Source organism: Rhea pennata, chromosome 17 (assembly GCF_028389875.1).
Source record: "Rhea pennata isolate bPtePen1 chromosome 17, bPtePen1.pri, whole genome shotgun sequence".
Lineage (NCBI taxonomy): Eukaryota > Metazoa > Chordata > Aves > Rheiformes > Rheidae > Rhea > Rhea pennata.
Genome location: NC_084679.1, coordinates 2,052,464 through 2,076,897, shown reverse-complemented (window position 1 = coordinate 2,076,897; position 24,434 = coordinate 2,052,464). Strand labels below are relative to the sequence as shown.

General features: G+C 43.1%; 3 protein-coding genes across 8 annotated transcripts; 2 read left to right on the top strand and 1 right to left on the bottom strand.

The window, feature by feature from the left end:
* Positions 1–1,947: 1,947 nt before the first annotated feature.
* USP30 (ubiquitin specific peptidase 30) lies at positions 1,948–15,377 on the top strand. Of its 2 annotated transcripts, none has more exons than XM_062589873.1 (13): positions 1,948–1,999; positions 2,231–2,340; positions 3,299–3,481; positions 4,747–4,850; positions 5,699–5,797; positions 6,532–6,574; positions 6,810–6,904; positions 7,649–7,708; positions 8,866–8,952; positions 9,537–9,617; positions 10,648–10,867; positions 11,540–11,648; positions 12,280–15,377. In XM_062589873.1, exons 2-13 carry the CDS (start codon positions 2,241–2,243, stop codon positions 12,542–12,544), a joined length of 1,446 nt encoding a protein of 481 aa, XP_062445857.1. In that variant the 5' UTR covers positions 1,948–1,999; positions 2,231–2,240; the 3' UTR covers positions 12,545–15,377. The 2 variants fall into 2 exon arrangements, with proteins under 2 accessions (XP_062445857.1, XP_062445858.1); XM_062589874.1 differs by lacking the exon at positions 1,948–1,999 and adding an exon at positions 2,065–2,132.
* Positions 10,883–17,412, bottom strand: ALKBH2 (alkB homolog 2, alpha-ketoglutarate dependent dioxygenase). 4 transcript variants are annotated; one of them, XM_062589879.1, is made up of 4 exons: positions 17,090–17,412; positions 16,259–16,457; positions 15,791–16,112; positions 10,883–11,834 (listed from the first exon to the last, which is right to left on the bottom strand). In XM_062589879.1, the coding sequence occupies exons 1-3, from the start codon at positions 17,340–17,342 to the stop codon at positions 15,803–15,805; spliced, it is 762 nt and encodes a 253-aa protein (XP_062445863.1). In that variant the 5' UTR covers positions 17,343–17,412; the 3' UTR covers positions 10,883–11,834; positions 15,791–15,802. The 4 variants fall into 4 exon arrangements, with proteins under 4 accessions (XP_062445863.1, XP_062445860.1, XP_062445861.1 ...); XM_062589876.1 differs by having other exon boundaries at positions 10,884–11,837; XM_062589877.1 differs by lacking the exon at positions 10,883–11,834 and adding an exon at positions 15,228–15,716.
* A 189-nt stretch (positions 17,413–17,601) lies between these two features.
* On the top strand, positions 17,602–23,140 carry UNG (uracil DNA glycosylase). 2 transcript variants are annotated; one of them, XM_062590093.1, is made up of 7 exons: positions 17,602–17,708; positions 18,642–18,842; positions 18,937–19,032; positions 19,842–19,939; positions 20,501–20,589; positions 20,836–21,014; positions 21,543–23,140. In XM_062590093.1, the coding sequence occupies exons 1-7, from the start codon at positions 17,619–17,621 to the stop codon at positions 21,681–21,683; spliced, it is 894 nt and encodes a 297-aa protein (XP_062446077.1). In that variant the 5' UTR covers positions 17,602–17,618; the 3' UTR covers positions 21,684–23,140. The 2 variants fall into 2 exon arrangements, with proteins under 2 accessions (XP_062446077.1, XP_062446076.1); XM_062590092.1 differs by lacking the exon at positions 17,602–17,708 and having other exon boundaries at positions 18,509–18,842.
* The last annotated feature ends 1,294 nt before the right edge of the window (positions 23,141–24,434 follow it).

The following is a 24,434-nucleotide window of genomic DNA, read 5'->3' as shown; positions in this document are numbered from 1 at the left end:
ACAGAACTTGTTCAGGGTGCATTTGGTATCATCCTCTGCTCTCCACACTTTGTCAGCTCCTTTGGTCTTTTCTACTTACCCTTCACAAATGCACAAACTTTCACAAACAATACAACTCCTCAGTTGTGCACTCTTTTACTTCTCTTTGATTTGGGTGGTGGTGTGTTTGCGGTGAAGAACGTCATTGTTGCAGCTATCTGTTACCATAAAGGAGCTCAGTGGTTTAGTTTGAATGAAAGGCAACCTGACCCATAACAATTAAAAAACAAAAGGCCTCAGTAGATAGAACGGGTATACCAAAATCTTCTTGAGTTGTTGATTGTCTCCTGTTCAGATAATATGGGTAAAAGCGACCAAGATCCAAAATGATCTAATCTTCTCATCCAAGAAACCTGTTATGTTCCACTGGGTAGAATACTGTTGATAAAGTCAGTATAAAGAGAGGAGTTACTGACTGGAAAATTCTAAGGGAAAGCAGTCATTGCAGGCCTTAATTAGAACAGTCTCAGCAGAGCAGCCTTACTGATTTCAGCATGAGATATACCCACAAAACTGTCTGTGTAGATGAGTTCACAGAAGCTCTATGTTGCTTCTCCAAAATTTTTGTAGAAAATGGCATTTCTCAAATATAGATTTACTTTAAAAAGTCACAGCGCAGAAGCAGTAACTTTCTTTTTGGAATAGAGTGACTATGCTATTTTTTACTAGATAAGCTCCAATTTTCCAGTAAGTTAAGGATGTGAGATTTGGTCCTCTAAGTACATCAGTTCTTTCATCTCAAGTATTTCATGTGCATGAGACAGCACGAGAACTGTATGTCCTATATGCATACTACAGCTATCGGGGCTATGTTTTTTCTCCTCACATCTCTCTTTTCTTCTGTCTATAGCTTCCCTGCTCCTCTCAGCTGCCTGCTGTCTTTTCCTCTCCTCACCAGCCTTTTCTCCTCTTCACAAACAGCCTGTCCTGTCTGATGTCCTTCTGGTGCAGAGGGAGCAATGTCAGGCAAACAGGGACTCAGACAGAAAGGCGCATAGACATGCACCAGACCCTTAGGCAGCAAAGGTCATTAGGATTAATATGGGAAGGAGTGAAGAGGGAAACCACTGTTACCTGTCAGACCCACAGCCACGATCAGCAGCTGCCATCTCGAGGTGCTCTCAAAAGCTGCATGTGTCACTCTGTCTACAGGTGCTGCCCAGATGCCTCCTCTCCCAGCCCTGATGGGAAATACTTCTTTCACTAAACAACCCCCGAAGTAAATTGGTTAACCCCCCCCCCCAAAAAAAAAAAAAAAAAAGCAACAGGTGGGCAGCAGAGTGGGGTCCTCAGTTCTCAGTGCCCCACAGGAGCAGCAGGGGAGCAGATTTCAGGGCAGTACTGAGGGGCCTCGGAGGTGCGAGGGCAGCGCCACAGGTACAGGGACCCGTACAGGCCCCGGCTCCCCACGGCCATCTGTAATTCGGGGTGCCAGAGCCAGCCCCGCGCCCCACTCAACCCGCGCACAACGACCAGAGCCGTTCCCCTGGCGCAGGTGTCGGGCGGTTTGTTTCCACCCGCGGGATCTGCGTGTCCTCCCCCCACACACACACTTCTGCCCCACGGAGCCCGGCCTTCAGCGCCCGGCAGACTCGCGGCCGGCAGTGCGGCGAGCGCGGCCCTTCTCACACACGCAAACCACGGGCTGGGGAAGCCCGTATGCAGGACACGGCGGGCGGGGAGCCCGCCCCGGGGCCAGGCCCGGTTCCCCCCTCTCCCCCCGCCAACCCCGGCCGCCCTTAGCAACCAGCCGCCTCCCGGGGCCCGTTGCTAGGGGCGGTCCGCGCGCTAAAAGGCCCCGGCGGCGCCACTTCCGGTCCCCGCGCCGCGGCGGTCCCCGCGCCGCCCGCGGGTGCGGGGTTCCGGCGGTGGCGCAGACGGACAGAGCGCTGCGCTGCGCTGCGCTGCGCTGAGGCGGGGGCTGCGGGCCGGCGGCGGCGGCGGCGGCGGGCGGGGGCAGGTCAGCGCGGGCGGACCCCGGGGCTGAGGCCGGCCCTGTCTGCGCGACACCGAGCAGCGGCGAGCGGCTGCGGAGGGCCCAGGCGGGGCGCGACAGGCTCCGCGGGCCGTTGGACTCCTCCGCGGGCGGCCGCGTACGTGCGCATGTACGAGCCGCGTTTCGCGTACCGTGCGCTCGGGGATAGTCGTGCCGATTCTCTCTCTTTTTTTTTTTTTTCCCCCTCCATTTCAGGTATAAAGTGATGAAGAACTGGGGCGTGATAGGGGGGATCGCCGCCGCCCTCGCCGCGGGGATATATGTGCTGTGGGGTCCCATCGCGGAGAGGAAGAGGCGCAGGAGAGGTAGGGAAGAGGCGGTGGGAAGGCCGGGAGACGCGGGTCCCTCCCGCTTCCCAGAAAGCGTGAGGAGGGTTTCCGAGACTTAAGTCTCCTGCGCGTTTGTGTTTCTTTTCTGCAGTCTCCTGGGGTTAGAAATGTTCTTATTTCTCGTTTTTATTATTAGCTTCGGGAAAATCTTTTCTCTTACCAAATATAAAATTTTGGTCACCGTGTTCTCGCATTGCATGTAACAAATCAATGATTTTGTATCAAATGAAGGACTTAGGTTGCTTTTGTAACTTATTAATTCTGACAGCTGAAATTAAAGAAAAATCAGCCATATTAGGCACATCTTATGCATTTGTTTTGTGTTAAGTTCATTATTGAACTGCTGCAAATAATGCTCTTTAAATAGAAATGCAAAATAAGTGTTTTCTTATTTAACATTTTTGTAAGATAAGTGAAAGTTGCTTGCTAAGCAAAGTTACATAGAAATCCATTTTATTAACCCTTGATACTAATCTCAGCAAAAGAAAAATTTCATAAACTGAGCTGGAGTATGCAATGACACAGCAGTGGACCTGTGGCTCTCTTTAAACTTGCACAATAAGTGGTTTCTGTCTTGTGAATTGGCAATAAGTCTGTTACAGTTTTAAATTCCTGTTTATTACAATAATTGTCAGATAATCCTGAACATTGATCTTGGCAATGAAAATATACTCCTGTCAAAAAAAGAACGTTTTTCAGAGGAAAACTTTAAAAGTATTTTACAATAATGTATTTCTCAGAAAGCGCTGTGTATAAAAATAGTTTATGTTATGATATTATGAGAGTCTTCTAGTTTTCTAATGTGTGCAAGTCCAAAATAAACTGAAATAATTTTGTTTTAATGTCCTTTTAAAACATAACATAACATTTTCTACTGAAAATAGTAATGTTTCTCTAGACTTCATGGTGTAAACTCTTACATATATGTTTGTAGGGCTCGTACCAGGCCTTCTTAACTTAGGAAACACCTGTTTCATGAACTCTTTGCTGCAAGGCTTATCTGCATGTCCATCTTTCATCAAGTGGCTGGAGGAATTTACAGCACAATACAAGAAAGACCAGAACCAGTCCACTGAGCATCAATATTTGTCCCTTACTTTGCTGCATCTTCTAAGAGGTATTATATACTTCAAGTTTTTCATGTTAGGATGAACTAAGAAAATATTTGGTGTAAAAATTATTATACCCACCCTTGTTTCCTAAAGGAATGAAGATCATGTGGTCTTGTTGTCATCTTTTTGTTATTCTCCTCTGTTAACTTGGAACTCGTTGGCCAAGTTCAAACAAATTTCACAGAAGAGCAGAGATTGCAAAGGTGTTTGGTGCCTGTACCGAGCCTCAATAACATATGGACCAGGGCTGCATGTGTCCCCAGAGTTGTTCGTTTCACTGGTTAGCAGCTGAAAGGTCTCAGGTTTTGTCTGACCTGCCAGGCAGTCCAGCAGTGGGCAGCCAACCAAGGATCATGCACATTTGCCAGCAGGTCAAAGAGAACAACAGGGATTCTGAAAATGTGTGGTACACTTTGCCACAGGATGTCTGGCTTTGCCGAGGCTGTTCACAAAATATTGTTAAAATATGAATTTGGAGGTACAATTGAAGAAATTAGGACTACTGTTGTCACAATTAGACGGATACTCAGAACTCTCTCTATAAAGAAATTTAATGTATTATAACTTAATTTTAGCATTTTTTCCAAGCATACTATTTTATCAAAAAATATGTAATATCACATGGGATAATGTGTATAGTGTTGGATAAAAATATTAAAACCAGTAAGCCTAATTTGGTAACCAGTTTCAAACTTGCCCCTATGCTAAATTCATTTACCAGTTATATCCTGTTTAAACATTCAAAATGTTAAAACAATTTGCTGGCTATCCCTGGTTTTCCTCACAGGGCTATTTTTTAAAGGAAATTCATTGGAAGTTTTGATGTCTTGAATACTGGTCATACTAAAAATTGTGCCAGTTAAACATGTACTTTGAAATGAGGAAGGGCTGATGCTATTTTAATATTAATGTTTCTGTGACATCTAAAGTGTCTATTTTTATCCAATCCGCTAGTAAAAGATTTTCTTTTCAGACAACATTTATATCATTTATTCTCTCCATATCACTTACCTGAGACACTTTTCACTTTGTGTTAGATCAGAAGAATGTATACAGTCACAGTTAATCTGTGTCAGATGAAAATAGTAATTTCTTAATACACACTAGTTTGATTGTGATTGTCTAGCTATACCTGTAGCCCTGTCTTAAGAATAACTGTGCTCTAATCAATTGTGTTATGCCTAAGTAATCTAAACCCTCAGCTAAACAGATTTGTATTCTAACTGTTCTTACTGGCCTTGTCTAACAGTTTAAAATGCAATGTCTCTAGCTTTATCTTGCCAAGAGGTAACAGAAGATGATGTCCTGGATGCAAGCTGCTTGTTAGAAGTTCTAAGAACGTACAGGTGGCAGATCTCATCATTTGAAGAGCAGGTGATTACAGAATTAAAGTTAGACTGCCTGGTATACACCTCATTGCTTAGATACAAGATAACAAATAACCTATGTAAGTTATGGTACTAATAGCTCCGAATGTCAAATCTGAATCTTCATTGTAGTGAAAAGTTTGCTTTAAAAAGTGAAGGAGGACAGCCATGTGATTGATGAATTGTGTTTTCAGTTTGCTTAGATATTTTTCATAGAATCAGTGGTATCTTCAAAGCCTCTTTCTTAATTACCATTAGATTTGGTACAATGTAGCCAGTAATATTAAAATATAAGGGATACAGCCCTAACGTCATCAGAGATTGTGGGTCTATGCTGAAGTACCTGTCTGATTATAGGGATGTATTCTATTTCGTTAAGGTTTTCAAATTTAGTTCCATATAGCATACAAAATTTCTAGCTCTTGTTATTAGTATTTTCAGCCCCTATGTAAGTGCAGCTGGCTGATGAACTTGATCAATTATCTCATCCATAAAATATGGTTCTCTCTCTCTCTTATATTTCAGAGGCAAAGCAAATAGCATAATTTCAATTATACTGTCATTGAAATCAAGGAAAGCAGGAATTTGTGAATTCATTTTTTTTCTGCAAGTATTTTAGTATCCTTTGAGTTGATATGGCTCAGAATATTTTTAATGGTGTGTGGTGTTACAGGATTTAGCTTTGCAGAAAAGCTTTTTGGCGAAACTGCAGCAGGTGCACAAAACTGGGGTCTAAACTATATTTTTTTAACTTCCTGCTGCAATGATAGATTCGTATGTGCATGCATACTCCTGAGATATGTTTGGACGTCTTTTGTTCTGGCTTCCTCTAAATCTTATTCCTCTATTCAATAGGATGCTCATGAACTATTTCATGTTCTTACTTCTTCACTAGAAGATGAACGGGAACGTCAGCCGCGTGTCACGCATTTGTTTGATGTGCATTCACTGGAGGTGACCAATGTTATTTCCTTATCAGGAGTATTTACTTAGGAATCTGGGCAAACTATTAAGTACTTAAGTGTGTAAAGTGTTTGTTTAGAAATTGAAGATGCTTTCATTATATTTACAGTGCTGTTCTTTAGTATTCTGATAGAAATGAATCGATAGTCCTGGCAATCAAAAGAATAAGAAATTGTATTTTACTATTTTGTATTTATAGTGATCCGAGTTTCATAAGGGCTTTCGCATCCTTAAACCCACTGAATACAGGGATTGCAATACTAGCTCAGAACAGTACTCCAGGTAGGCAGTTATTTATAAGCCTTGACCATGAAAGAGATTTGAAAACTGCAAAACGGGCATTTTTGGACTAGTCCATTCAGAGGTGAGGTTGCATCTTAACCGTCCAGAATTAGTGGAAGACTTAATGCTGAAGGAAAGTTGTATAAAATATATACAAAAAGTTTTATATGAAGAAATTTGCTAGGCTTATATTTCAGTACTCTGAGGCAGAGAATTCCACAGGTCCATTTTATAAAAAATGTATTTTTTTGTCAGTTACTAGTTCGTTGTATCTCAAGGGTTTTTTGGCCTAAAATACAAAGTGATAAAGAGACAGACTCTCCCCCACCACACACACCATTGTTCAAATGTCAGAAAAGTGTATCAAGGATAAAATAAAAGCATATGTAATACTAAAGATTTTCTAAGGTAGGATTACTGAAATCTTTTATCTTCTTTTGTAGCAGCCAGAAATAACCCCAAAGCAAATAAGCTGCAGAACAAGAGGTAATTTTTTTCATCCTGAAATATGAGTATTTAGTTGTAGTGTAGTCACTTTGGTCTATTTTTTTTTTTTTTGGACTCAAATACATCTTCTGCTGTGAAATACCATTGATTGTCAGTGAAACAGAATATGTTTTAGAGGTAGTTACTTTTGTTACTATTGGCCAAAAATGTGGAATTATAGTGGAGAACATAGATATATTGAAAATAAAAGGACAATTGCAACTTTGTGTTTCAGGTTCTCTTCCCCCTATGTCAAATCACTGGAAGTCTCAGCATCCTTTTCATGGAAGGCTGACTAGCAACATGGTTTGCAAACACTGTGAACACCAGGTATAAGAATGTGTGTCATCAGGTGGAAGAATGTGTGTCTGTAATACTTGTACACGAAAATAAAAGGATGCCCAACACTCCAAGAACATTCTGAGGTGAAACCATCTCACAGAGTTGACTTCAGCTCCAAAGGTTTGCAGGAATGAGACCTCAGACTGTTACTTAAGTACTTATAGCATTAATGAGAAACAAATAGGTATCACAAAATATACTGAAGAAAATTAATTGTGATCCACTTTGTGAGGATGATAACTGCCTTATTAGACAGAATAATTATGGTCTTACTACATTTGGTATTCGGTATCGCTGAAAACTCACTCACATGGGTAGTGTTTTAGGACTAGCTATTCATTCAGCACTCAGTATTGCGATTGCCAGTGCAAAGCCAAATTAAGTTTCAGTCCATCTAGATTAAGGAGATGAAGATAACCTAGATAAAGCAAAAATATAGAAAATAAATATCATCTGTAGATCAAGCTATAAGAGTATGTTTAATACTTTTACTTTCAAAAACTTGCAAACAAATTTATTAGCAAGAATAGCTTCAGCAGAAGCAGGCAGAGTAAGAGCTTCTGCTCTGCATCAAGTGTTCCTTAACGCTGTGCTGAGGAGAGCAGGGTTAGCTGAGCCTGCTCCTCCAGATAATTCCTTTGTGGATAGCAGAGAGCATGTATTCATCTTGTGTGACGCTAGTTTTTCTGGACTGGCTTTGGCTCAGTGGATATGTGAAATATTTCCTTACAGAGTCCTGTGAGGTATGATACGTTCGACAGTCTCTCACTGAGTATTCCAGCAGCTGTGTGGGTATGTATCTCTCACTGACGTGTGATCCAGCCAGTCTTGTCTGCAGCCTCGCGGTCGTAGCTTTGTCATAGACTTACTAGTGTCTTTTCAAGATACTGAGGCTTAAGCGTTAATGAATAGCTACAGTTTATTTTCTTGCCTTACAGGTGATCTTGTGCTAGTGTAGTACCTTACTTATAGTAAGATAAGTACCTAGCCTATAGTAAGGTACTATATTAGTCATAGTTAACAGGTTGGAGCAAATTAATATGACAAGCATAGCTTTGTTGGCATTATTGGAGTTTTCTGTTTCTCATGGTGGAGTATTTGGTCCTTTCTGCATAATTTGAACAGACCAGATCATGCCCTGAGTGCTGTGCATTTCCAGCAGTCTCAGGAAGTGGCCTGTAGGTCTGTCTCTGTGGTGATGATATGCAAGTTAGACAGCTACAGAGTTCTGAATCAAGTGGTTTCAACTGGGAGTTCTTTTTTTCTTTCTGGACTTACAAAACTGCAAATGATTAAATATTTTAGCTTGTTTTGGCAGAATTTGTGGGTCCCTTGTTACTGTAACATTTAGGTACCTGACATCTGCTAGAGATTTGCCTTTTCAGCCAAGGAAGAACTAGCTCATTCATTGATAGTCTGTGACTCATATCTACAGGATGTACTCCTAGACTGCTAGGCTTGGGATTCTGAGACACCTTCTGCTATTTGTGTTTTGTTTTATGCCATTATTAAAGATTATGCCATTCATACCTGCAGTATATAATATAATGTATACAGGAAGACAGAAAGAACTGACTAAAATACAACCAAAATGCTAAATTTCTGTTATGTAGAGGGTCAAAGTACATGAGGTGACCCCTGAAGCACTGAGACTTTTGAGGAAAATAAACTACAGATTTCTGGCCCTGTTATAAAAATCCCACTAAAGGAGTCATACCATCATATTATTCTTGTCTACAGTGTTTTCCACATTTATTCCTGGCCAAGAAAGAAGAATTCCTATAGTTAGCTACATTATGTTTGTTTGATACTCAAAACTATTTAGTCAGTTTTGTAAAGAACTCAGTCTGGAATTATTCAGTTCCCGAGAATTTTTTTTCTTTCACAAAATAAATAATATGCACCCAAAAATTTCTGCAAGTAACTTTGTTTTTTTTTTTCCTACTAAGGGTCGTCCTATGACACTGGATCACTGTCTCCATCATTTCATCTCCTCTGAATCTGTAAAGGATGTTGTATGTGACAATTGCACTAAAGTATGTCATTTTAATTTCTATAACCTAGCTCTATTTCAAACCCACTGATTGAGAATCATGGCTTCAGTGCTCTCCTTTCTCTTCTCCTTTGTTTGTGACTTAAAGAAGCCTCTAGCCTACCTAGGATTTCTTATGTTTTAAGTGGGTTATTATCTCAGAGTATTTTGAAGTTTAACTTATTATTAACACTGCAAATTTGGTAATACCTGGCAACTACAGAATAAAATACTTATTTAGCTAATATTTGGGATAGTTTCTTGTTCTGACATTTTAAACAGTATTTTACAGTTGCCTGTAGTTTAATGATAGCATAGAGCCAAAATATTTATTTCAATAAATAGCTTAAGGCTAAACTTAAATCTAGAATCTTTGTTCTATAAATGCTCATTTCTACTTGATTTTGCTTTTTAATTCTGATTCTGAAAAAAGTTGGTGGGAAATTTTAATTGTAATTAATGAACTGAGCATAGGTCTCGATAAGAAATCACTGCTGTTTACTGTGTGCAAATCCACAGTATTATTCTGTGTAAGTTGATAAAGCATGTAAAATCAAATGGCTCTTATTTTTTTCCCTCTGATTTCAGATTCAGGCAGAAGGGACTCTGTGTGGACAGAGCATAGAAAACCAGAGAACAACATTTGTTAAACAATTAAAGCTAGGAAAGGTGAGGCAAGTTAACTCTCAAAATCAATTCCTAAATCCTATTAAACAGTAATTTCCTTCTTCAATCTTTTTGCTTGATATCCACTTCTTGATATTAAACTTCTTTAATGTTTTACTTGAAAAAGTGAGCTCATTTGTCAAATATCTGTAGGCATTGAGGCCTCAATTCAGCAAAGCACCAGAGTCTATCGCGTAAAGAATGAGTGTTCTACTGTTATTCAGCAAAGCACTCAAGCATGAGCTTGGTCAGCTGCAGTTCGTATGTCAGTAACTTTTGATTTCCATGGGAACTGAAGTGATCCACATACAACCTGTTTTATGTTGTTTAGCAATTGCATGTTTCAAAGAAATTAAAATATTCTGAATACAGCTGGTTTAAATAAGTGAATGTGGTGTTAAACAGCAGGTACAATTTAGATTAGAAGCCCTTAATAAGAGTCTCTCTTTGTTCTGTGATCATATAATGCAGTGGACAAGAGGGCATTGGTCTGTAATTAAGAGTCTCAAGTTAACCCTGATTGACAGAGGTTAACTCTGGTGTTACTTTTGAGTGTTCAGTAACTATTTGCCTTTTTTTCCCCCACGACAATTTCACTGTGCCAAACCATAGCTTATTAGGTATTAGTAAATGTCTTACAACAATTCACTCCAACTCATTCTGATCCTCATTTCTACCTCACAGATCAGCAAGCTGAATGAGATTGACAGATAGGTTGTTAAGGAACATGCATGTATTCTTACTGATTTTTTTTTCTCTCCCATGTGGAGAAGACTCTCTAATATTAGCTATCCTACCATGTAGAGAGCAGTAGTAGTATTATCACCAAGTTTCTGGATTTGTATTGTCTTTAGAAATACTACTGCCAGTAAGCTTATATGCAGATAAAGTAGCACATGAGGGAACAGGTCAACGACTGATTTCCTCATCCACTAGACTTTCCAGTTCCCTTAGTATGCTTTTAACTTTTACAGCTGCTTCTCTTCATTTAATATGTGTTTTGACTTTCCTTCTCTACGGAAACTTGCTGAAGCTCCCTCAGTGTTTGTGTATCCATCTACAAAGACTGAGCTGGTCAAACCAAGGCACTCCTCTGAAACGTCATGAACATGTTCAGTTCAATGAGTTCCTGATAATGGACATCTACAAATATCACATTCCTGTTCATAAATCAAACCAGAATGATCTGAATCAGAAAAACCCTGAAGGGACAACCTCTGAAACAAAGGATGGGACAGCAGTAAAACCTTCAGGTATTTAGTTTGAAAAAATAAAATATATTGGTTATTTCTACATTTCAGTGATAAACAAAGCATTCTAATCTGCAGAATGAATATAGGATGCATATAGTGAATGTGCATCTTTGGATGTGTGCTAAGAGGACAAGTAGAGTCCTTTTTTCTGGCAAGCATTGAGATACCCTGGTCCAGGTATACAGTTCATTTTTTACCGTTTAATTTGATTCTGCTAAATACAAAACAAAAACCAAACAAAACAACAAGAAAACCAGTGTAAAGTTGGCATGTTTTAGTCCAAAGGATGAGTGCATGTTGAAGTCAGGAAGTCATCCTAAAGATTATCTTGTTAGTAATCTCTTCTAATGCTTCAGCACAAGCACAGAAAGGATTCTGTAAGAATGGTAGCTTCTTACAATTAGAAAATCTATCTAATAATTTATGTCACTTAGGCAACTCAGTATTTCACATAGTAAGGATTCTGTAAAAGTGGTCATTTTTATATTTGTCATGTAAAAACAATTACCACTGTCTTTGGATATTATATTGCTCTGCATCTCTACAGCATTGTGACATGTAGTTAATTAAAATAAGTAGAGAACTCTCACATCCTCTGATGGAAGGCACTGTAGAAACAGTTTTACTGATTTGTAACACAAAAGATAAGTTACTCTCTACTTTCTTTGGCAGATGCAGAGCAGTCATGTAGCACTAAATCACTCTTTATGAATGGTGCCTGCTCCCCTTCATTTTTAATGTCCTCGGGAACTTTTCCACTTACTGCGTTCCCTGAATGCAGGTAAGTTAGAGATTTGTACCTATCTTACAATCCCTGTCTCTGCAAATCTTGTTTTCTTTTATTCTATCTCTTTATTGGGAGTTTGTGTAGTCATAGAATTTAACATCCATCCTAGGTCCTGTGCAGAAATCATTTGCTCATCTCTTTGGCTGATTTTTGGTGGTTGTCTTTGGCTCCATTTCTCTCCTGCTAGAAAAGGGAGTAGAGTATGTTAGAAGCAAAATTCAGAATATGCTGGTTCATGTTGCAGCAATCATCCTACTGAATAGCCATCATGTTGTTATTGCTGTTCTGCTCTACCCCTCCCTTTCATTTTTCATCTTATTCTTACAGTTTTTAAAACTATTACATAAATTCTAACAGATGACTTAAGCTCAATTTCAGTTAGATAGAGCTGCCACAGCTCTACTTGTTGGTACAACCTGCCTTGGTGCATCCTGCCTTGGTGCATCTCTATTTGAGAATGTTCACCCATTTTCATGTCTGTGACCAATGTATAGTTGCTTTTCTCAGAGAATACCCCTCCCTCTCCCCCCAGATAAACACAAAGCAGCTGGGGCTTCTTCTGGTGTGTGTGTGTGTGTGATCTGCAAGAGTTGCTCACCCTTCCTTTTTCTCATTTGCCCTTCAGTTCCCCTGTATACCTTTACCGTCTGATGGCAGTTGTAGTTCATCATGGAGACATGCATTCTGGACACTTTGTGACTTACCGTCGCTCTCCACCTTCCCCTAAGAACCCACTCTCTATCAGCAATCAGTGGTTATGGATTTCAGATGACACTGTTCGCAAAGCTAGCTTGCAGGAAGTCCTTTCATCTAGCGCTTACTTGCTTTTTTATGAGCGTGTTCACTCAAGGGTACAGCACCAAAGTTTGGAGTTGAAGACCGAAGAGTGACTAAGAGAGCTTAAGGACAAAAACTAACAAAATTGCTCTAATGAGATCTACGTTGCACCTCCTGTCTATTATGCAAATAACCCACCACAGGCCCTTTAACTTTCCCCTTCCTCTATGGCAATGGCTGGCTCCTGCTGGGAGTTAAGTGTTTCACACCAAAATGACACTACCCAAAGTCGGTCTGCTAATGTTGTGCAGTCCAAAGTGTATCTGCATTAGAGAAGCATTTATGCTGTTTCAGTAATACTTCGTCTGCATTGCAGCTCTGAAGCAGGCATTTCAAACAGAGACTTCCCAAGGCCATGTTCCTTATCCTGATGCATATATAAGTTATCATATGGAGATGCTTAATTCTATACATTTCGCTGCAGATGTTTCTGAATAGGTGAGCCCCCAGAAGTGGTTGATAGGAAGCTGTTATCAAAGGCAATGATTTTAAAAACAATAAAGTGCCTCGAGCTTATTTGAATGGTTACATTACCATTGTCTGAGTCTGCTGTATGCCAGTTATGTTCTGATAAACGTCTCAAGATGATGGGAAGAACTATTAACTGAATCGGACTTAATATCCTGGCTAATCAATAAAGCAAGGCATCTCTATGTAGCATGCATGATCCAAAAAACTGCTTTCCTATTTATGTTGTTTTCCTAACATTTCAGTTCTTCATACATTGTAGAAATACCTCTACTGATTCAAACTGGTTTTCTTTTTCCAGGAAAAAAGATCAAATTTTTAATCAAAGCTAAGACACTGATTTGTTGCTCTGTATCTTTGGAATTTAGGTGAAATTAAGAGACAGAAGCATTTGCTAGCAATCAGTATTGTAATTTTCTTTGTCACTATGAAATTGTTGAGTAATATTGCTGGTAGTACTGACTACACCTTTTAAAAATGCTATTATTTTAAGGCTACTGTAATTGGTGTTCTAGTCTTACCCTTCCTATTTTAATGCTTAACACTACCATTTTTCATTATCCATTCAAATATATGCTGTCTGGCTTGCTTGTACTGGTTGTAATTGTGAGCTGAGATGTATAGCCACTCAAGCATCATTGTAAGTTAGAATACGCACAGTTGAATCAGGACTGGCAGGCACTTGTCTGGTGAAGTAGTACAGTTGTCTGAAAAGACTGGTGTCACTGTATTACATACTTCTATTTATATGGAGGTCTGTGTAAGCTGTACTTTGCTGCTCTAGACTGTTTTGAGTAAAAAACTCGGACAAACCACAGAGGGAGCAGAAGCAAAAATTACCCTTTTGACTGCTTCTGAATTATCAGGAATAAAGTATGTAGGCTATTTTTAGCTCTTTTCTATCCTTGTACCTTGGAGGCAAAAAAATATTTATTCTCAGACTAGCTTTTTCAGTGTAAAACGGCAACTCAGTTTTCAAATGGTAACTGTCTTAATGTTTTTTTTTTTAGAGCAATTTTGTACCTTACTGTATTCATATCTCTTCTGGAAGCTCATAAGCATTCAGAGTTCTGTAATGGGATGCTTGAAATCTACCAGAATAGGAATAGTAATGGATATATATGAAAATCTGTATCCTTTACTTCACTGACATCATTCCAGAGCATGGATCATAATGCCTGCTCCAAGTAACACTCATAATATATATAAAACAGTCTACATAAATCCATTGATATATTAGTTCTTGAGAACCCTGTCCCTCTGTACTAGGGTAGCAGTAGCATGTTTTTAACCTTTCTACTTTAACTTACGGGAAAAATAACAAAAAGGCAAAAAAATAAATAAAAGGATGCAAAATGCCAAAAACATTCTAGCCATTGAACTAAGATCTAACAGACTTGCAAAAGTAAGAGAGGAGAAATTCCTCCACTCTGGACAGCAGGTATATGCAGTAGGAGCTCTGTAAAGCAGTGCTGGGTGTCACCTAAGGAAAAATATCATGCAAAGCATCTAGCTCCAACAATTCTACCATTTGTACCTCAGAACTTCAAAACATTTCCACTGCCAGTAGTATATATTCTGCAATACTTACTCTCGGCATGGTCTGTTTAGAGATTTTCAACTCCATGAATCTTTGTGAAGTTCATCTGAACAGGTCACTTTGTTTAGAAGGCAGTAATGCTGGAGTCAGAATATACGCGCACAATGGCTAAGAGTCTTAAACTCATCAGCCTATAACAGTGACATGAAGGCACATACTGCTGCAAGTTTGCAGTTTAATATTTTTCATTTCCTTTTGCATAGAACTGCTTTCAAGCAGGGGCCAGTTTGATGAGAATGAAAGCACAGTCACAGACAATAATAAACTGCTCTTTTTCACTCAGCTGCAAATTTACTCTGAAAGTTTCTTCAAGGGCTATAGAGATGAGGGTTGAGTAAAAAACACTTCTTTTAGCTTTTACTGTAAAGGAGGAGTAGGTGGTCTTGGCTTAGCCCTCATTCTGAGGAAGGAAGCAACTGTCAGCACCCTGCTTATGGTCCTGAGCCACACTAGATGCTCTCAGCCTAATCTAAGCATCAAAGACTTTGGCAGATGTTTGCCATCGAAGCCGCACCTTTTGAATTCAGTGGGCTCTGTGCAGGCACATGAAGCTCAACTAATGCTGTATTTGTCATTCACAAGCTTCCATGGTGAAAAAGGTGTTAATAAAGTGTAAAAGGTTATAAAACATCAGATATATGGGATACAGACCTCCAAGATGCCATCTCTGTACTTAGATTATTCTTGTTTTATTGTGTATATTATTTAAAGTGTATATTAGAGTCAAACCACTGCACTGCTGTTTGAAATTGTGTTTTCACTTCAGGATATTTTTGTAACTGTACAGTAGCAATAAAAGAATGAACTTACAACTAAAAGTGGCTGTTCTGGTGTGGTAATATCTTGAAACAAATACCAAGCTATAAGCCAAACCACATATACTATATCTGATTTAAAAAAAAAAAGCACTTGTTCACATTAGTTAAATAAGAAACATTTCTACAGGAGCTCTTCATGCTCTATATAGCATTTGCTGGCACTGAGTCAGTGTGGGAAGTCCCAGATTGTCTGAGCAGACATTTCATGAAGTTATGCTGGGAGATAGCTCTGATAGATCTACTGCTGAAGCTTAGAGCCAATCACTAATTTAGATACTTGTAGCCTGGTTCACATTTTTTGCTCAGTACTTAAATTGCTTGATTCTTCAATATCAATATCTGTGAAAGAGAAATTGCCAGTTATGTCAGGGAAGCAAGCTCCTGTTCTTGAAGTCAAAACACCAGACACCTACTTGCTAAACGTTTCACTTTCCGGCTAGAGGCATCACTTTCCGAAATGTCAGGTTGATTCTTGGGGCAAGTACTCTCTTGCGGATGGGCAGGCTGTGATACCAATACACGTTGGTGGGATACTTCATCATCAGCAGACTACCGTGGGCTAGTTGCAGTTTGATGGGCTTAATGTGGCGTGTTGCGTTTTTCCCTCTGGAATCACAATGCCTGAAAATAAAGTCTCTGCAAGCTCCAAATGACACAGATGCAATAGGACTGCGTGGAACCAGTTCTCTTTCATCATCTCGATGTTCACCTATGTGGTCACAACCATCTTTATACCTGTAAACAGAAGAGATTACTTAGTTTTTCCACCAGTCCAATGAAATGAATGCCAAATGACTCCTCACTGATCTCTCAAGAGTGTTGCACAAACAATTTTTCATTTAAACAAGAAGTTGCTTGATGCAATCAGAAATCAGACATACCTGTTAATAAGGACAAAATTAAAAGTATGTCCAGTGTGCAAAGCAACGCGGTCTCTGATATGGTCGAGAACTGGGATCCACGGCTTAGGGGAAAAGGTAACGCCTGAGTAAGTGTATGTTAACTCAGGATCGCCATAGGTCACCTGCTTCCTTGGAATGCTATGCCATTTGCCAAACACATGCAATTTTGTCAGCTCACCTGTTTCAATGAGAGATAAGAGAGATCAAAACTAACTATGCATTCTCATTAGGATATTTTATCTTAAATATCAGGTTCGATCAACAGCGGTTAACAATTACCCTCTACCATTCACAACTGGATTTGGAGCTACTGTGAATTATAACTACAGTGTGACAATAAAAACAGCACATTGCAGCCGATATCCCGAAGCTGTTATCTGTGTTCAAGGGTTTCTGTCCCACCAAACTACTTAATGCTCAAGTTCAGCGCTGCCTTACAACCAAAGGGATGAACGGGACGAAGACAAAACTTTCAGCTTCTCCCCATCGTGTCCTGCTGTTGAACCAACACGACTGAGAAGAGGTAAAATACTACTGTGTCTGCAAACAAGCTCCTGTCACCGTTTCAGGACTTCTGCAGTTCTTTGGGGAAGAAACTGCCCACTCCGCGTGCTTAAAGCTCTAGGAAACGCTCCGCAGGCTCAGGCCTACGCGTGCTCCTCGCTCCTCGAGCTCCCGCCGCCCCGGCAGAGGCGTCCCTCGCCGCCTGGCAGCTCTCTGCACGCCGCCGCAAGCCCTTCGGCGGGGCCTTTAGGCGACGGGTTTTCGCGCTGGGTGCGACAACCCTCGGCGCGGCGCTGCTCCCTTTACCTCCCAAGTACTCCACCTCCTTCTCCAGCTCCTGGAAAATCCCGTCCGCCTCGGCTGCGCCGAAGAGCACCCCGTAGTCGCACCTCAGCCCCTCCGCCCGGATCTCCCGCCACGGCGGCGGCGGCTCCGCGCCCGCCGCCTCCCGCCGCGGCCTCTTCCCGCCGCGGGGCCCGGCCTCCCCCGCCGCCGCCGCCGCCCGCGGCCCGGGGGGCTCTTGGCCGCTCGCCGCCCGCTTGAGCACGTATCGGTCCATCGGGCCGCCGCGGCACCGAGCCCCGGGAGCGCCGCAGCGGCGGCCGCGCCGCACCGACACCGCCCCCCGGCCCGGCCCGGCCCGCGGAAGGGGCGCGCGCGCATGCGCCGGGCTGCGTCTCCCCCCCCCCCCCCCCCCCAAATCCGTGGGCGGTGCCGCCCCTCCCCTCCCCTCCCCTCCGGCGCTCTTGGCGCCAAACTGCTCCGTGCCGCCGCCGCTACCACCACCGCCGCCGGCTCTCGCGGGGCAGCGCCGCCGCCGCCGCCCTCCCGCGCCATGATCGGGCAGAGGACGCTGCACTGCTTCTTCAGCGCCGCGCCGGCCAAGAAGCGCAGCCGCTCCCCGGAGCCGGCCGGCGCCGCCGAGGTACCGCGGCGGTGGGGGGAGGTCGCGCGGCGCTGGCAGCCGTTAAGGGGCGGTGGGCGGGTGGGGGGGCGCGGCGCTGGCGGCCGCTAAGGGGCCTGGGGGGGGGAGGTCGCGCGGCGCTGGCGGCCGTTAAGGGGCCTGGGGGGGGGAGGTCGCGCGGCGCTGGCGGCCGCTAAGGGGCCTGGGGGGCGCGCGCGGCGCTGGCGGCCGTTAAGGGGCGGTGTGGGGGGTGAGGGTCGCGCGGCGCTGGCGGCCGTTAAGGCGCGGTGTGGGGGGTGAGGGTCGCGCGGCGCTGGCGGCCGTTAAGGCGCGGTGTGGGGGGTGAGGGTCGCGCGGCGCTGGCGGCCGTTAAGGGGCCTGGGGGGCGGTCGCGCGGCGCTGGCGGCCGTTAAGGGGCCTGGGGGGCGCGCGCGGCGCTGGCGGCCGTTAGGGGAGGGGGCGCGTGACACTAGTGACCGTTGGGGGCGGGGGGGGGGAGAATGCCGGTCCTGCGGCCGCTTCGAAAAAGTTCGCGGTTCTGTCACACCTGAATGAGGCTGCTCTGCACCGCTGTCCAATAGGCGCCCAGAGAGGCCTCTCGTCATGGTTGCTAGGCAGATGGGCTTTCTTCCATCTGCAGTAGACCAATAGGGAGGCGCGGGGCCCTCTCTTTTCGACCAACGGGGAGCAGGAGTTTGGGAACAAAGCCTGTGGGCGTGGCCGTGGCGGCCGAGCGGCCAATGAGGGAGGCCCCGACGCTGTTTTGCCGCGAAATAGTCGCGTGGGCGCGCGGCGCCGTAAGAGCCGCCCCGCGGGGAGGGCGCGATGGCGGCGGCACCGCTCTTGCGGCTCGGGCGGCTCCTGCCGCTCGGCCGGGGCCTGGGCCTGGGCCGCGGCGCGCAGCACCTGCTCTGTAGACGCCTCTCCACCCACATCTCTAATTGCGATTCCCAGGCCAATGCCGCTAAGAAGCCGAAGGCGGCGGAAGCCGAGCCGGGCCAGGCCTCGTCACTGAGCCCGGCGCAGCTGGAGCGGATCCGCAAGAACAAGGAGGCGGCTCTGCGGCGACTGGCCGAGCGGAACGTGCCCGCCGGCTTCGGGGAGAGCTGGAGGCGGCAGTTAGCCGATGAGTTCTCGAAGCCCTACTTCATGGAGGTGAGCGAGGGGCGCAGGCCTGGCGCGGTGGGGCTGCCGGCCGCCCGCGACATTCCCGCGCGCAACCCGCCTGCTCTCTCCCTCCCCTCCCCAGCTGATGGCGTTTGTAGCAGAAGAGAGGAAGCGGTACACAGTCTATCCTCCCCCGGAGCAGGTCTTCACCTGGACGCAGATGTGCGACATCAGAGATGTGAGTAGAGCCGCAGGTGCTGGGTGGAGATGGGAATGGTTGCTTGTTACTTACCTTCTGCTTGCTTAAAAAAGGAAGCTCAGTTGCAAGGGTTAGTTGCACAGAGACACCTACTCAGTCTTAAGTGTCTGTCCCCTGTGATGCGGATGCAGTTGTTTCCCTTATATAGTCTGTAAATCCTGGCTCCTCTTTCTGTTATCGAAATGGCTTTGTTTTATTACCCTGATCAGAAGCAGTGTTTTCTTTAAAGTTTTATTTAGACTTTCGACCTTATTTCCTGTATCAGTAACTTTCTACAGTGCCTGACTCTGGGTCTGCTACATTTGAATTTCTCTTGCCTTTTCACATTCTGTAGCAGATGAAAAAATGTATACCATTGTGCTTAAGTTGGCCCCTTTTCTAATAAGCTCTGTTTGCAGTAATAATTATCACAAAGGAGGATATGGCATGAAAATAAAACCTGAGGAAGCTTCATTGGAAGATGCTTTCACAAGCTGTTTTATTTGGACTTGTAGAAAACTCTGGTCTCTTGCACTCAAAATGTCTGCGTATTCTTGGCAGCAAAGCTTGTGATGTTAGTCCTTAGTCTTAGATAGGAACTGCATTCTTTAGCATGTATTTAAAGAGTTAAGTCAGTGATTTAATTTTACGTATGTGGTGGTATGGATTGTATGGATTTGTGTGTTTTTTGGGAGCAGGGGTTTTGAAGAACCTTTGTGAGCCTTTTTTTTTTTTTGTTATATTTTAAGAATAATTCTGTTACAGTTGCTGCATTAGCAGTGTTAACAAGGGTCTGGATCTGCTTTCAGGTAAAGGTTGTCATTTTGGGGCAAGATCCATATCATGGACCTAATCAAGCTCATGGGCTCTGTTTCAGTGTCCAGAAACCTGTTCCGCCACCCCCCAGGTACGACTGCACTCAATTTGCAAAATTTGTTTATTTACTGAATGAAATTACTTGTAATTCTATGTTATTTGTGGTTATGTGCCTGATAAAGGATAGGAAATGTGTTGTAACTATTGAATCTGAAGCTGTGTGTTCATCAGAAAAACAGAACTATGAAAACACTGATAATTCTGTGTAGTTCAGTGATATTCTGACAAGCACACTGCATTTCAGTTGTGGCAATGAGGCTGTGGATTAACACTTCTAGCCAGGGATGCAAAGAGGCCTTGTTGCCCTGCTTCTGCAAATGGCTTTATTGTTAAAGAATTTGATTGAAGTTAGTTTACTGTTTTTGTCCAGTGCAAGTGGCTGTGTTTGCTTTTATCCCTAAAGAAGCAGACTTCTAAGGGCACAGCTGCAGCTTTCATTGTCTGCAGTGAGTTTTTCATCTGAGCACTAAAAGACATTTTGCAGGGTTAAAGTTTACTAGCCAACTGTCTGATTACATAGGTTTTGTTAAGTATCTAAATACTAGATCATTAGATTGTTCCAGAAAGCTAATTTAAAACCTACTGTTTGCAGTTTAGAAAATATTTACAAAGAACTATCTACTGATATTGAAGACTTCACACATCCTGGTCATGGAGATCTAACTGGCTGGGCCAAGCAGGGTAAGTTAGTGGAGAGTCTAGAAACATTTTCATTGTGGGCCATAAACAAGTCTATCTAGAAAATGGATTTATAGTTTAGAACAGTCTCTCTGTAAAAGTTAGTATTTATTCTGAGTGCCTATCACTTAGCAGTTACCTTAGAAAGGCGGTACTCCAATTACTTGATTATTTATGGGAGCGGCAGGGAAGCAAAGTGGAAGGAGATAACACTTGATTTTGTTTGTCCTTTATCCCTTTGTTTGATAGGTGTGCTCCTCCTCAATGCTGTCCTGACAGTGCGAGCTCACCAAGCTACCTCCCACAAGGAGAAAGGATGGGAACAATTCACAGATGTGGTAGTGTCTTGGTTAAACAAGAACTTGCATGGAGTTGTGTTCATGTTGTGGGGAGCATATGCGCAGAAAAAAGGCAGTTCCATTGACAGGGTACACATTACTTTTCTTTATTTCTCTTTTTTCCTTAAGTTAAAATGTGGACACTAGAGGGCACTTTCCCTCTGGAGTTGGGGCTTTTTTCCTCCTCAGCTGAGATCTATTTGCCATCAAGTTTAATTACCCTTCTGTTTTAAGTTAGTCCTTACCACAATTAAGTAACAAAATTGGGAGAAAGTGTAATCTTCTGTTGTGAGAAAAGCCTCTAATTCATGATAGAACTGATATTTCTAGGAAATCTCCCGTGAATAGATATAAAGTTGCTATTAGGATTATTACAATGATTTAGAAATGGCCTAGGTATTGCTGCTTCTTTAGAATAGTCCATCCTTCTGCTCTGTTCAGGAGGACTAAAAATCTGTGAGAGACTCTACCTGAGTTCTTTAGGCCTTCTTTATCAGTTTGATCACTGAGGAAATATAGAAAAGAAATTGTATCTACTTAGTACTAGAACCAGTGAACCTTGTCCAAGGAGCTGAAAGCATGCAAATCTAACGAGCTATTTCCTTTAACGTTTTACAGAAACGCCACCATGTTCTGCAGACAGTTCACCCTTCACCTCTGTCTGTGCAAAGGGGGTTTTTCGGCTGTCGGCATTTCTCTAAAACAAATGAGTTGCTGAAGAAATCTGGCAAGAAGCCCATTGACTGGAGAGCACTCTAAACTACAAGCATAAGCTTGAGAGTTTAATGATCAGAAATAGCCCCTGTTCAAAGGGTTGCCTTATTTCTGAAAAACGTTTGCTGACCTGAGAATCGTTCTTCGGATGTTGATCAAGTCAATGAAAAAATGACTTAAATTTCAGAGACAGTTGTTCTTCTCCTCTCTCTTCTCTCACTGTTTATATATATATACAATGTGCCAGGTGTTTTTAAGAGCAAACTGGAATGTTGTATGGACTACTTTGTTACCACTCCTTGAACTGATCTTAGCATAGTGTGAAGCCAAGAAAGAAAAAAAAATCCATATTAATTTGTGCTCATTGTTGTAATGGGAATATATGTGAGTGCTCTTGTGAATGTATGTGAATTCTCATAGGTTAAGCTATTTGGTTTCTGTAAGTACCCTAATTTGCCTCCTTCCGCTCTTTTGCTTTGTGATGTGCAAATCTGGATTTTGTATTTGGTGGTGGTGGGGAATTGGAGGCACTGTCAGATCTGTACATGAGGGAAAGCTGAGGGGTTCCTTTTTGATTTTTAGCTTTTTTTTTTTTTTTTTTTTGCTACAGATGTAAGATTTGATTAGAAATACACTGGCCTCCTGTGGCTTTAGAGTCTGTACAGTGTGAGGAAGTTTGAGTGTATCTTTGCACTCTCTCAAAAGGTCAGGGTTAATCCTCTCAGCAGCTGAGGGGGAAATAATGACCAGCACTTTGGTTATGTTCTGAGCCTTGTTCCCAAAGGAAACATGACACTTAGAGGAGAAACCCCAAAATATTAAACTGCTTGGTGGGTATCTTAATCACCTGGATGACAGGTGAGTTGTGATGACCACTAACTCTGAGGTGATCCTGTGTATAGTGCTAGTGAGTCTGGATCACTGAGTATTCTGCAGAAACAACGTACAAGAGCATAAGACAGGAAAGTGGTTTCATGCAAATAAGTTTTGTGCTGATGATGTTTTTTTTTCTGCAACTCTTGCTCTGTTCAGTACTTGCTGATGTCAAGGGAGATGCTTTGTTTAAGATTTGCTGGTTGATGGGCTTGAATATTTCAGTTTAAGATCTCATGAATTACAATATGGAAGTGAAGATGCAGTGTGTCAGTGAAGAAAAGGATCTATTGAATACAGAGGTGGTTTTGTGCTTTGCTTTCGTAGGAGCACAATGAGGTTTCTAGCCATTGTTGAAAATAACTATTACTACTTCTAGGATGAAAATAGATCTGACTTTTAATTTTGAATTTCCAGTGCATCTTTGAATTGTTACTTTCTTTCAGTGAAAGTGGTCTAGTCTTTCTGAAGTTACATAACTTTTTATAGTAGATTCAAACATCTGAATACGCATATAAATCGTGTTTAGTAGGTAACACTAGTGCAAGTGGAGTTCTGCGCTTTCTTTGAATGTGTTGTTTTTTTCCTCAAACAGATTGTTTTTAAATAAAAATAACATTGTTTATGTTGTGCTGTGATCTTACTTAACTAGTAGGGAAAATGCAGTGACTGAGGGTGAGGTAAGGGGCCAGACTGCTCAGGGCTGCTGCCTGCATGTGTGTCTGGGCCTCCTCTCCCCTGGCCTGTGCCCTGCTCCCGGCCCTAGGGTGGATGCTGGGGGTGTGTGGCCCGTGTGTCACTGGAGTGAGCCCTCGTGTTTGCTGCCAGCTCCCTGGGGAGATGCAACCTCAGGTGCAGCAAGGAGTTTCTCCTCCTTGGTGTCACCCTTGTTATTAACTTGCAAATACATTCCTCTGAAATGGCAACTTTTGTGATAATGTCTTGAATGCAGCATGAACTGGTTGGAAGGTTTTAGTCAGGAAACTTCAGACCTGGAAAGGGATTGGAGCAAGAGGAGCTCTAGGGAGCAAGTCTAGGACCTGTGGTTGTGTGCCTGCAGCAAACTCTGCTCTGTCTCGTTGCACAGTCCAAGCTGTGGCTGTTTCCTTGCCTGATTTCTCCAAGAGATGGACAGAAAAGTAGGCTTTTATTTAAACAAATATAAAAAAAAATGCTTTTTATATCACTTTTATTAGAAAGCTTCAGTGACTCCTGCTCTTAATGGGCATCCTTTTGCGGTGCCTTACCGCTGTGTGAGCTGGCAGGGCATGCGGTGCCTGTGCCCCTGTCTCCTGGGTGCTCCCTGTGCCCCCAGCAAATTTGTGGCTGCGGGCTGGCCATGGCAGCCAGGGCTTGTGCCAGCTGCACGGGCCTGACCCTTGTCCCATGTGGATCGGGTGCTCCCAGCATAGTGCTATGAGCCCTTGCTCGACTTGGGCCATTGCCCTGGCCCAGATGTTTTTCAGCCTTGTCTCTGACAAAAGTTTTTCCAGGCAAATTAATGTGAGGCTATTTTTACTTTTGATCTTAATGTCACATGTAAGAAAGCAAATGTAAGGCGGTGAAACAGTCTGAAACATGACACCCTGCAGCGCAGTCGGGTGACGCTGGCTGTCACCTGCTCTGGCAGCCTTGGCAGGGGCTGAAAAGAGGCACTTTCTGCATGACGCTGGAATGCTGTCCCCTGGGTTTCTTGCTGCAGGTGCTGGATACCTGGCACGATTCTGGGTTTCAGGCCAGCATGGGCATGCTGTTGTGCCAGATACATTCCCACACTGAGCACAGCCACGTCCATCTCATGTTTCCCAGCAGTTGTTCACTCCCTTCAGTCGTGCAATAGTTAAGTGTAAATACAGTGCTTTTCTGTGGCAAAGATGGGTTAATCTGAAGTCTTTTTGTCCCAGGAACTGCTGCCAAATCCTG